General features: G+C 39.7%; 1 protein-coding gene across 3 annotated transcripts in view; it reads left to right on the forward strand.

The window, feature by feature from the left end:
• The window catches only part of LOC121317633 (bifunctional protein GlmU-like), a 33,044-nt gene extending 21,299 nt beyond the window's left edge, over positions 1-11,745 (forward strand). For 2 of the 3 annotated variants that reach the window (XM_041253775.1, XM_041253776.1), the window contains exons 3-5: positions 946-1,166; positions 10,184-10,366; positions 11,431-11,745. In XM_041253775.1, the coding sequence (XP_041109709.1) occupies positions 1,140-1,166; positions 10,184-10,366; positions 11,431-11,682 (462 nt within the window). In that variant the 5' untranslated portion in view covers positions 946-1,139 and the 3' untranslated portion in view covers positions 11,683-11,745. The remainder of the gene's footprint in view (positions 1-945; positions 1,167-10,183; positions 10,367-11,430) is intronic. The other variant, XM_041253777.1, reaches the window with a different exon arrangement.
• Positions 11,746-12,961: the final 1,216 nt, after the last annotated feature.

A 12,961-nucleotide genomic window follows, 5' to 3' on the forward strand; every position in this document is an offset into this window, starting at 1 on the left:
TGTGCCTTTGTGAACCCCAGTGAGCAGTCCCTGTCCTTCTCCGTGGCCATAACGACATCCCAATTCTAAAACGCTAATGTATCCCGAGCAGGTGATGTTGTACCCTCGGCGGGGGGGGGGGGGGCTTGGTTGGGTACACCCTGAAACGCACACTGCACCCCAATTCCTTCCCCCACCTTTTCCTCAGTGAGGTTTGGTCTGACCACTCTGCTTCTTCCAGTCTACGTCTAGTACCCACTACTCTTTCTGCCCGACTCTCCTTTTTAGTTTTTTTAAGGCAGATTCAGGGATTAAACAGGTCAGACTGTAAGGGGAAAATCTTGGCAATCAATTTTTCCTCTGCTCCTTGAGCAGGAGTGGCCTCATACACTGTATTCTCACTCAACGGTTCAGCAAAAAATGGTCAACCTTGTCCTAATATAACCGAGTGTGGTAACCTTTTAGTGACCGCAACTGTTATGTCTGCAGTCCAATAACCCACTGGTGGTAGGATAAAACCTGGTGTCCCTCTGAATACACAAGATTGCCACTGGCTGTTTGGACTGGCAGGTTCTTGCCCCCCAAGAGAGCAAGCACAAACCCAGAGTCCACTAATGCATGGATGCTCTGTTGTCCCACCTGTACCGAGACTAGATAAGAAGACCCCGACTCCCAGTTTCCCCCATACTTGCTGTGCTCTGTCTTTCCCATCCACCCGACGTCACACTCCATCAGGGGGCAAGTGACAATCTTACCCCCCGAAGTGCTAAAGAATATGGACTGGTGTTCGCTCATAGAGAATTGATTGAGAGTGGAACCATCATTCGGATACAATTTCGTCAGCTAGCCACACATTGAACATTGGACACAGCACTCGAGGAGGCATTTTGGGGTTGGAATTTCTTAAAACCAGGTATTCACTTATCAGCTGAATGCATAATTAAGTTTATTTTTCTTTTTATTTAGTATAGAGCTCTGCTCCCACCCCCCTCTACTCCCGGACAACTGCTAAGCTCCAGCTTCTGAAGTGGAAACACTTGAGAGACTGAAAGTGACAACATCTTAACATAATATCCTCCTGTTTACTGTGCTTAAAGAGGTGCGGGCAGTCTGGCTTTTCTCCACAATGATGAAGGGGGCAGGTATGGATTAAGTAGATCATGCTGATATCCGGTGAAGGAGAAAAGGTGTGTAGTCTTCAACTTCAGGTTACAATTTCTTTTATTTTTTTATTTTAGGGTCTCATTGCAGGTGCCTCCAGACAAAAGTCAAATAATGTAATCCCCGAAAATGCATCCCCGTCAGAGTGGTGTTAACTAGGAATGTTCTGCTGGGTCAGTGGATTATACAGAATTCATGGTGGTAGCTTGGCTGAGAGGGGGGGAAACGCTGAACAGGCGTCTTATTAAAATGAGCCTACCAGGTGGTCCCAGGAAAGCAGACACAGTGTGTCAAGTAATCTGAATAGCTGGGGGCCATTGGCTGCACTGAGGCCTGGCAAAGAACGCTGGCTCTGGGGGTGGCACTGATGTCGCTATTGAAGTCTCAGTGAAATGTCTGTCAGGCTTGGTTTGCCACAATCAGAGCAGTGATTAGGGCCCTTTTGATCACGGGTTTAGTCTTCTGTCCATTGGGAAGGAGAGGGAGTGGAAAGGGGGGCTGGGGCAGCATATTAATGTCTTGCACTGGGGGGCCGACATCATTTCCCAGCAGGTCAGGGGGTCAGGTTTGTATTTAGTTAGCGGTAATGATCTCGTTAGGGATCTGAATGGACCACCGTCTAAGCTGATTCAGGGGAATGAGCGTGCCTTCCCTTCCCCCTCCTTTCCCTGCGTTGTGTGGGCTTACACAAGACATGAGCCGTGATTAATGGACTTCCAGGGCTTAATAACTTGCAAAACAGCATTAAACAAGGGTAGCCCAGGACAATTGGAGTGGGACCCAGGAGGAGTAGGGGGAGGTTGTAAACAAAACTAGCACAATCGCGAGGCATGGAATTAACTAAAATGGGGCATACAATGGTACAGCTGGCAACTGGCAGGGAGCCAAGCCTGGGAGAAACTCCATTGCTGCTTCCAGGTGGCCTGGGCCAGGGCGCTCTTTTCAGTTTTGTAAGTGTTAAAAAAAGAAGAAGAAGAGAAAGGGTACATTTGCACAGGGAGAGACAGTGAGAGGAAGCCATTGAGCAGAAACAAGAAAGAGATTAAAGAGCAGAGAAAGTGATAAGCAGATAATGGGAAAGACATTGAATAGAAGAAGTAATCCTTGACACGCAAGCACACATCTGAAGGCTTTTGTTTCTGAGTTTAATTTAACCCAGAATTCTAAAGTGGGAAAAAAGGAGTAGTAATTTAGCCCCCCCCCCCCCCCCTCCACCCCAGCCTCATTCCTCTCCCCCACCTTATTTTGTGCACTTGTCAAAATATATGTAAATATACTCCATAGTGCATCAGAACATATATAAGCATGTGTCTACCCGTTGACGCAGCTTTCTTCCCTTTTGATTTGAATACCCCTCCCAGACTTGCTATCCAACATTTTTGCTTGAGTCTGCTGTACCATTCTGTTGTTTTAAATTGTTCAACATATGATTTTCAATCATAAAAATACAATTGCAACTACCTAATGGTGTAGCCTAGAAAAAAAGAGGTAAAACAGAGTATATTTGTAACAGAAGGTTGTGTTCCAGTTTTTAAAATGTAACTCTCTACAGTACAGGGTTTCCTTAGAATATCAAGTTTAACCCATGTGATCCTAGTCCATTATTAACTTTCACATTGTTTCTTCATATCCTGGTGACTTTTACACAGTGTAACCATGAATCTGTCCCACTGCAACTAACAGACAACAAATCCACCAGGGGCCAGAAATATTAGCAGTAGATATTAATATTTCAATACCTGTTCGAGAACTTGCTAACATAGCTTGTTTTCGTAGGGTGAAGCTCAAAATACAAAATTACCAAGTACAGTAGTTCTCTGTTTTTAAACATTATTGGATGTTCAGTAATTCATATATAAATATAATGTTATTTTCAGCTCACACGTTGATCAATTTGTTAATATTAATTCAGATATAAACTAACAAATGAACTCTTTCTAAAACAGCTCTAGACTGTTCTTGAAAATGTTGGATGACAACTGGGCTGATTACCGTAATGCCTGTGAATGGCAAGCTACCAGATCAGTGGCTGTATTTTTCCTGTCAACAACAGACCTGTCAATGCATTTAAGCAAGAGTCATAAGTGCACAGGTCAGAGTAAATAGAGCTGAAATTACAGTCTATCAGAAAGGCTGGACTGATTGGTGCTCCAGCTGTAATGGTTAAATCTTCTTTGAACACCTGTAAAAAGGGTCCCCTTTGCCTCTTCTGAGATGGTTTAGATGGAATCAAGGGCAGTCCGGTGGTTTAACTACCCCCCCCCCCCCCTTTTTGCTGTGGCTCCTGTTGCTATAGAAGCTTCCCACACTTTTGCCATTCATTTGGTTTTTTTGTATTCAGCCATCTCACGTTGTGTGCTAAATTAGTGGGGTGGTTTGGCTGCCCTGGAGGTGTGGAGCGGATCATGGTTAGTGGAATGTGGGAGGGCTCTGCATGTTGGCTCCTTACTGGGGTTGGCTTGTGTTTGTCACTCGGGAGACACACATGGGTTGCTTAGGTTGTAGAACATGCTGATAAGACTGCCAGTGATCTATGGGGTGGATGTTAGGCATGTCAGTGACAGAGAGGTCATGGAGTCGGGTGGGACTGTACATCATGCTGACCATGTAGGAAGGGACAGGCAAAATAGACAACCAATAATAAATGTGGCCCGTGGTGAGGACATTGAAATACATCTGAGACATGCTTTATTTGTTTTTATATTTGTCTGCCACGATTGCTTGGTTAACATTTACCTGTAAGTGTCCTATTGAACATGTTTAGCAAGGACTTGTTTTCCATATCAACAGGCAATTTGTAACTGTTATGAATCCAGCAGGATCTTTTAGGGTTTGATGGAAATTGTATATTTGCAGTTCACACCCAGTTGTGCCTGATTTTTGGATGCAAAGTGGGATCACAGTTGGCCCAAAAGCACTTTGCTCAGAATGATTTTGTGGACATGCATTTGCATCCTTGATGTTTTAAAGGATTTGATTTGATTTAAAGAGAACAGACCCATGTTCACAGTAAGACAATGTTCACATTGTCAATAGCTGAGCCTGTGTTTAATGATTTTAATTAAAATTAAAAATTCCCGTTGTTTTGCCGATCCTTGGCGATTCCATAAAGGTCTATGAACATGAAGGTAAGCAAATAGACAAAAACTGTTTGACAAACTTTTAAACATATTAGAAAAAATCTTACTTGCATACAGATCCAAAGGCAGCTTCAAGCCCCGCACAAGTGTAAACGAGTGGCCCAACTGGTAACAGTCTTTAAATCCAATTGACGCTAAGGCAACTCAAGTCAGATTTGTAAGTCTAACACGCTATTAGTGGTTCAAGGATGTTTGTATTATGACTGTTTAATTGGTGTCAGTGAAGCATCAATGACCTAAAACAACCCAGTGCATTACAATTGCATACGTTAGGTTTTATCTCCTATTATATTTTAATAGTTGTCAGTTGCAAACAGGGGCTATTTGACATTCATTCACTGTGTTTGCTGAGAACTGGGCTGTGACTAAATTCTGAGTGACTGACAGCATTAAGAGCAGGTTGAACTTAATCTGTTTTTCCTTCAGCTCAAATTTTCTACATTTGTATTTACTTTTTTAAATAAAAGATTTCTTTTAAATATTTGCACAAACCCTTCATGCAGTCCAAGTCTGAGAGGCTTCTCAGTTCTGCCATTTCATCCCTACTTGCTTGTCTGTGCCAGTTGTATGCCTGAGACAGGCTTTGTACAGATTCAGTTTGAGCTGCACAGCTACCACACTAAAATCTGACCCCCTTCAGCAGGGCCCTGGTGTGATGTAGGTGGTTTAGTGTGACTGCTGAGTTAAGCTTTTAACTCATCGTGCTGACTGTTGAACAGATTTTAGCATGAATAATGGATCTGAAAATATATTTCTCTTTTAATGGCAGTCGGCCGTCTGCAGTATTAATATTTGGGGTTTAAAGCACAATTGTAACTCCAGTCTTTGTGAGCTTGGTATTCTTATGTGTTCTCAGAGGAGTGCAGTCCTGTTTGATCCTATTTCTGCTTATTATTCTTCTCCTTTATTTATTTATTTATTTCTTAGCAGGTGCCTTTATCCAGGGCTTACAGTTGTTTACAAAAAATACATATGAAGAATTCCAGTACAATTAAGAGAAAGATACAAAATGCAATGACTTCAGTCTTAATAAGAGCAAATACAAAACACAGTATGATTTGATGTCGGGGCAAGGGTTAGACACAAGTGCAAGTGAAATACAAAATACTAGAGATTGGCTTAAGGGCAGGATTAAATACAGTAAAGTAGGGAGCAGTTACAGCGGCAAATTTTTCTTGTATTTTTGTACAACGCTGCATTGAGAACATTGTTTATAATTCTGAGATGGAATGAAAATCCTGTGCTATTTACAGTAATCGGGTGCATTTACCTTTTTATTTTTATAACAAAGCAGATCCTCTGACATGCTAGAACTGCATTTTCCTAAGATTTGACATTCGTGAAATTGTTTTAATTTATTTTCAATGTTATCATTTTGGTCCTAATTTATTTCTGAAAATGATTTCTCAATACAATATGTTTTTAAAATATATTTATTTAGAGAAGGTTCAGCACTGGTACAGTAAAGTCATTACAATAAAGCATGTTGCCCAGCAACCAACCAACTGCCAAAGGACCTATAGAAGCATTAAAAATACACAGCAACTTTAGAATACAATACAGTGCAAATGTATTTTTATATAATGCCCTTCACACCATAGCATCCTAGAATGCTGTACAAAGTTAAAAACAAGACAAGAAAGCTCACATGAATGGAGGTCTGATGGTTAAAGAAAAGGGGCTTGTCACCAGCAGGTCCTGGGTTCAAATCCCAGCTCAGCCACTGACTCACTGTGTGTGACCCTGAGCAAGTCACTGAACCTCCTTGTGCTCCATCTTTCGGGTGAGATGTTGTAAGTGACTCTGCAGCTGATGCATAGTTCACACACCCTAGTCTCAGTGCAGTCTGCATGTTCTCCCCGTGTTCATGTGGGTTTTCTCCTGGTACTCTGGTTTCGTCCCACAGTCCAAATACATGCTGGCTAGGTGGATTGACCTTTCTAAATTGTCCCTTAGTTTCCCTGCGATGGACTGCCTGAAACAAAATATGCAAGACTCAGAGACATAGTATGTAAAGATGAATGATGCCAAACGGTATGTAAAAACAAACATGGGAGAAATGAAACCAAAGTGTTTGGATTGGTTTAATACCAAATCTTTTTTTATATTAAAATTGAGTAACATGTGCCTCTCAATCCAGGGACCATTTGATTTGTAACCTGAATGGATCAAGGTTTAATTACAGTGATCATGTTTGAAATAGCCTGCAGTGCATTTAGGACCATTCAGAGATAGGTGACTGGATGTCATCCATTACTCATCCATTTATTTAGAGACACACATATTATTTATACAAACATACAGCCCCTGAAATAGCACACATATTAAACACTACACTTGCAGGTAACTGCTTAACTGCTGAAACATGTACATACTTTACAAAACGCTGAAACTATAGACACAGTGTTTAAAAAAACTGCACACGTTTTGTATCCTTATATGAAGCTTCAAAGAAATGGACTCATCCTTGTAATATGTAGTGTAGCTGTGCAATCTAATGCAGGAATAACGCAGCTTACTTTGTTTAACTAGGATGATGTGGATTTGCGTCTTGTATCAAATCCGTGGTTCTTTCAGGCTGTACATCTATATTTGGGCTCTCAGGAAGATAAATGATCTTGTTTCCTTAAGGCATTGTTTGTGTAATTAATTCCAGAACACAGTGAGAACCTTTATTTAACGCTTTCACAAAAGACAGGTTATCAGTGGGTTTTTTTTTTATTGTGCAAGCAATCATGTTTTATTTGATTTGAAGTTTATAAATCCGGTTATTTTAGGAAGTTGAATGGCTCAGTTATTGATGACAGTGGGGTTTGGCTGGCGGATTGCTTCCAGATGACAGCAGCATGGTCTGATTTATTACTATTTATGACAGAATCATCTGAAAATGCCAACAGACCTAGATGTGACAATGCATCAGAAATAAACAGCACAACACATATGAATGTATTATGAATTATTTTTATTATTTTTAATTGTGAATGCATACTTACTAGGAAGGTGCAAATCATTGCTCTAAGGTTTTGGCTAGCCTGGTCTTGCGCTGTGACACCTGCTGTATTGCACACAAATTATTGCATAGCACACAAAAACATTATTACATTTGTTTTCATTGGTATACTACAATAGTCTGCTGTGTATTTAAAGGCACACCAAAATAACCCCAATTGGATGCAATTATAGTAAGAAAAATATCAGACACAGGATCCAAAGTGGAAACTTAAAAAAATATGATTTACTGTCCGAAACGGTGGTTTAAAATCTAACAGGAAATGGCAAGTGGCATATCAACTGCTATTGTTTATCATCTAGACATCTTTAAACCCAAAATAAAAGTCTGATTGGTATTTTTTCCATCTTCTGAAATCATAATTTTGGAAACAATGACTAAATATGAAAATATATTGTAACCTCAATAAGAAACAAGTTACTACTTTGCAAACCCTTTGAATGTTGTATACAAGGCCTGCAGTACTATTAGCTGCTGCCACCAGTAATTAGACCCCTCAAACGCAGCATGTCACCACAGCTTCACCCCTCTGCTCACTTGCATTTCTGCATAAAAAATACTTTCTTTGGTGCCTCAACAAGTATTGCTATTTGTGCAGCCTGCAAGGTACACAAAGTAGGATTTTCTTCAGTAAGCCATTTATATGAGGACAAAATGTAAGGTTGCCAATATTATCAATAAGTTCACAGTAGGTAGTTTTGTTTGTAAATGAACACACACTTGTATTTTAGACACACACACTCACATTATTTTAGTCTAGAAGAAAAAAGAAAATTTTGCTTCAATTATTTCCTAGTTGACAGCTGCATAAATAATATTAATATCACACATTGCTCCAAACCTAGTGATAATGCCTTAGAATGTTATTGTGTTGGGGCACAATTCACAACACAACAGATCACTAACAGCTTGAGTATCAGATTATCAGCTGGTGAATAGACTGCATGGCATTGCCACTATCCAAAGGTCAGCTTACCAAGGTTTATCAAACAGATCATATAACATTTGGCTATAGTTGTTAACCTTTATAAGTCAAAAGATTAGGATGAGACATTATTCATAAAAAGCAGTCAACATTTTTAGCGTTTCTAGAAAAGTCTATATAATACTTGCTTTATTCTTGTGTTGAACGATTGCCCTGACTGATAAAGAATGTCTCACTGAAAGTTAGTAGCACTGCAGCTGTTGGATATTATCTCTCCTTTTAATATGTGTTTTTTACCATCCTGTGTTCTGATTTTTGCATGACCTTGACAAAAAGAATTCATATTGGGGAGATACTTCTTGTTCTGTGATAATTAACACTTATTTGCAGATGAAAAAATCCTTTCAGTGGTGTTTAGCTTTCGATCACTTTTAAAAAAAGTTTTTTAGCATGCTTGTATTTTTAAGTGAATATTTTGTGTAGTTTTTTTTTTTTTTTTTGTACTAAGGTCATTCTAGAAGTTAAACAGGGCTTGGTGTACACAGCGCTCCAGCTCAGCAGGATTGAGATCCAGGGACTTTGCTTGAAGTCTCCGGAACATTCCTCTCACCAGTCTTGAACAATGGTGTCTCAGTGGGTGTGTGGCAGGGTGGAGGGAAAGCCCTGAACATAATTGTTTATTTTAAAACGGGTGTTTGTATTTTGTGTTATTTAAAAACTATTTTGTGTTTAGTTAAAACACAATATATTATGATTTAAAGATGTATGGGGTCGTGTTTATTTAAAAGGAGTATGTTTTGTTATTGGTGTATGATTTAAATGCATTTTGGCTTAATTTAAAAACACAACAGTGTTTGTTACTGTGCATGGCAGCGTGGATGGGATTAGAAACACATCCACAGAATGTGACCGTCTCCGGACTGATTCATTTATTGTTAAACTGGAGATGGTCACGTGTATAAACAGCCTGCAGCTTTCTGTGTTAAGTGTGGGTATTCAAAGAGGAGGAACGTGTGTGCGAGAGCGAGGGGAAAAAAACACAACACAACACAACACAGCACAAACAACAACACTCACAAACGAAAGTAAACGGTTACTACGCGTGCTGGAAACACCACCACGGTGTTTGTTTGGATTTTGTGTTTGAGATTTGGTTTTGGTTTTGCTCTGTGATTATTGTTTTTGTTTAAAATATTTTATTTATTTTTGTTGCAATAAAAGTGGCGCACAAGGGCACTTTCGGCCGACGATGTCTGTGTTGTCTGTCAGCTGTCTGGTCAGATGAGGTCATCACACTCGACACCCTGTCATGGGGAGGGGGGGGTTATTACTTGGAAGAATCCAACAGTGGCCATAATGCAAAACAGTGCATTATGGCCACTGTTTCTCAATTTCTCATTTTTATCTACTTAAAAGTCTTAAAAGCTGTATATAAATATATATTTTAGTTTTTCATGGATCATCCAGGTGGATGATTTCCTTCCACACCCAATCAGGTTTTGTTTTAATGCTTTTATTTTAGCAGAATGGTATTTGAAACATCTCATCTTTCTTTAACATGTCTTTGAAAGTGTGTTCAGTTTGTCATTCGTTAGAGGAAGCAGCAGATTAAAAAGTACAGTTATTACAAAGATATTTCCGTTCACCAAAACAAAACATCTCCGTGCATTAATAGTCTAAATGGCCATTTCATGGAACCACAGTCACCAGTGACAATACATTGTACAAGCTGTTACTTACAACCAACACCTGATTTTACAGACTGCAAAAATTAGATATAAACCAAGAGAAAAACATGTAATACATATTTACATTTTGTAATATTATGGAACTCTCTCATTTTAAAATAAATGTTGCAATTGAAAGGTAAAAACAAAATGTGACCAAGTCTAATACACAGTATTGCTAGTGCGATGCTAGTGTCTCCATTCTCCCCAGTCAAACTGTGCTGGTCTCCATTCTCCCCAGGCTGGACCCAGCCCCATGTCTGTTTATGCACTGCGTCTTGGTCCTGGTGAGGAGATCCTGAGCTCCCTGGTTAAACTTGTGGAGGAGAAGGAGCTGAAAGCACCATTTGTCATCACATGTGTGGGTAGCGTCTCCAAGGCAACGCTCAGGCTGGCAAATGCCACTGCTTCAAATACTAATGAGGTACTTGGCAAGACTGTTGGCAGTAAGGCCAATTGTTGTTGTGCTCTGGGAGTCTGCTGTAGAGGTAAACAGTCTAAAGGAAATAATTTAATTAAGTATTTAAAGAGTCTAATCTTCAATGCCACATTTAAAATAGTAGGAAAGGCATTTTTTAATCCAGCATGGAGTCAGGATGATAATGAGAACAAAGGGTACACTACATTGCTCAACAAAGTTAGATTTTTGTTTTAATCTTACAATACCTAAACAAAAATGATCGAATAACACCATGCATATAGATATAAAATACATCTGTGTGAAACTGAAGTTCATCTATGAACAATATTACCAGTACGAACATTTAAATTATTTTTGGCAAACTGTGTATGCTGTTCTTGCCAGATTTTACAGCAGAGTATGAAAAATACATTTTCAAAGTGGGGAAAGTAAAGCTTTTCTCCATGATTAATCAATCAATTAATTAGAAATACCAGAAAACATTCCCAAGTGCTTTATATCTAATTGCACTGCCCAATTCTATAATTATACTACACATTAATTCATACTGACTCCACCACCTCTGTGTCAAATCTCTGGTTTGTTTATTGAACACTCACTTCAGGAGTGCAAAGTTTATCTGAACAATCACATAAATGGGGTGTGTGCATACAATAGCTGTATAAATCATACAGTCCTTTTCCAGGTGGTGTTTCAGTATGAAATAAAATGCTTGCACAGCATTAGATACATTAAGGGATTTAAGAATTGTTTCTTCTCCTGAGAGCTTGGTAAACAAAAGCTTCAGCTGGCTACAGTATCTTGATTTGGGATCTTAAAAGCTAGCTCTTGAGTTTTTGAAAGGGTCAACTTGTAAAAATGCATTACGCAGCAGAACATGAAGTTCTGGAAATGTAAAAGAGAATAATGAAAAATAACAAGCAAGAGCTGCTTTGGATATTGCTAATAGATAGGTAGCATTATCAGCATAAAGTCTTACAATTTCATGTTAGACAATCCAGCATTTTCATGCTAATGATGTATTTTATTTAATACTAAATTATTGTGGTGTTTGTTCCCCCCTCTAGATAATTCACCTGAATGAGAAATTTGAAATTGTCTCATTGGTTGGAACCCTGAATAAAGATGCCCACTTGCATATCAGTCTGGCTGACAGGGATGGTAAGACCGTGGGAGGGCATGTTGTGGGTGACCTGGAGGTCTTCACTACTGCTGAAATAGTCGTTGGCGAGGGAAGTGATCTACATTTCACCCGAGAGATGGATGAACGCACCGGTTTCCCAGAGCTTGTCATTAGCTCTCGCTCTGAGCTAGCCTAGCAATTTACACTCTGTACATGGTCTCTTTTAAAAAGTGCATTGAATAAATTGGGCTGGAACATGTCTTCTCTTCTCGTTGCATCATTTTCTTATTGATTGAGGTACTTTTATTGAGCGTGGACTAATCAATTCTTCAGTAGGAAGAAGGGGGTGAAATCAGTTCAGGCAAACTCTTCAAATGACTTGTCATTAATTTGCCTCTTCGCTAGCACTTGTTTGCTCAGAACGAGATGCGTTTGGCTTTCTCTGTCTATTAGCAGGGCTGTGCTCTTGGGATTTTCATGGGCTGCTAGGTGTAAAGGGGGGGGGGGATACACTATATTTGCTCATCCTTACAGACTCACTTATTAGTGCTAATTGGGAGGGACAGTTTAAACAAGCACAGAAGAGCAGTTGTAACACAAGCGTGACATGGGTTTAAAGAGGCAGTCAGTGCCTGCTGCGCTGCTCAGTCCTGGCCCTCCTCATCTCCTGCAGTATCCTGGCTGGGAGCCGATCTCTATAGCATGCTCAAAGTGGAGCCTTTCTCAAGACAGGCCCATTAGCAGTCAGCAGTCTTAAGCAATGTGACCAGGACAAGCCACTGGTGAGAAAAGCAGCAGACTTAGGAAGGAGCAGCAGACATGCATGTAGCTGTCTGTCACACTTAGGAAGTCAACAGCTGATAGAAGGGGCGGCACAAAAGCACACTCCTTTAGCACAAGAAATGCGATCTGAAAGTAACATGCTCTTTTTGTTTTTAAAACCTCACTTTCAAATTCAATGTCACTCGCACCCCATTTAAGAACATGAAGTGCAGGATAAAAAAACCAAAAACAAATAAGTTTTGTACTGATTAGGATATAGCCACTATTTCTTTCAAAAACTTTGACCATGCTATCAAAATACTATTACAGCTGCAAGTGCATACTATATTTACAGATTTTATGTATAAGCCACAATTGTTCATTATCTACAGCAGCTGGAACACTTCTTGGATAAAGCAACGTGCAAAATGCTTTCTTGAAACCACGCAGGCTGATGGTTTGGTGAAGTGACCAACTATCTTTTGCAGGAATTTGTTATTCACTTATTTGCTACACTTCTGTTGTTAATAAGGAGGGTATCCAACACGAATTGCAGCTAGGCTTTCATAATCATGAAGGGTAGATATTGAATGCTTGTGTAAGTTCAAATCTTACCATGTCTGACTGTGGCAATTACAAAGAAGGGTCATCTTGTTCTGTACTAATGAAGTCAGAGTTTAACTTGGGGAATTAATAATAATAATACTGCAGCC

This window comes from Polyodon spathula, chromosome 6, assembly GCF_017654505.1.
Source record: "Polyodon spathula isolate WHYD16114869_AA chromosome 6, ASM1765450v1, whole genome shotgun sequence".
NCBI classification, from domain to species: domain Eukaryota; kingdom Metazoa; phylum Chordata; class Actinopteri; order Acipenseriformes; family Polyodontidae; genus Polyodon; species Polyodon spathula.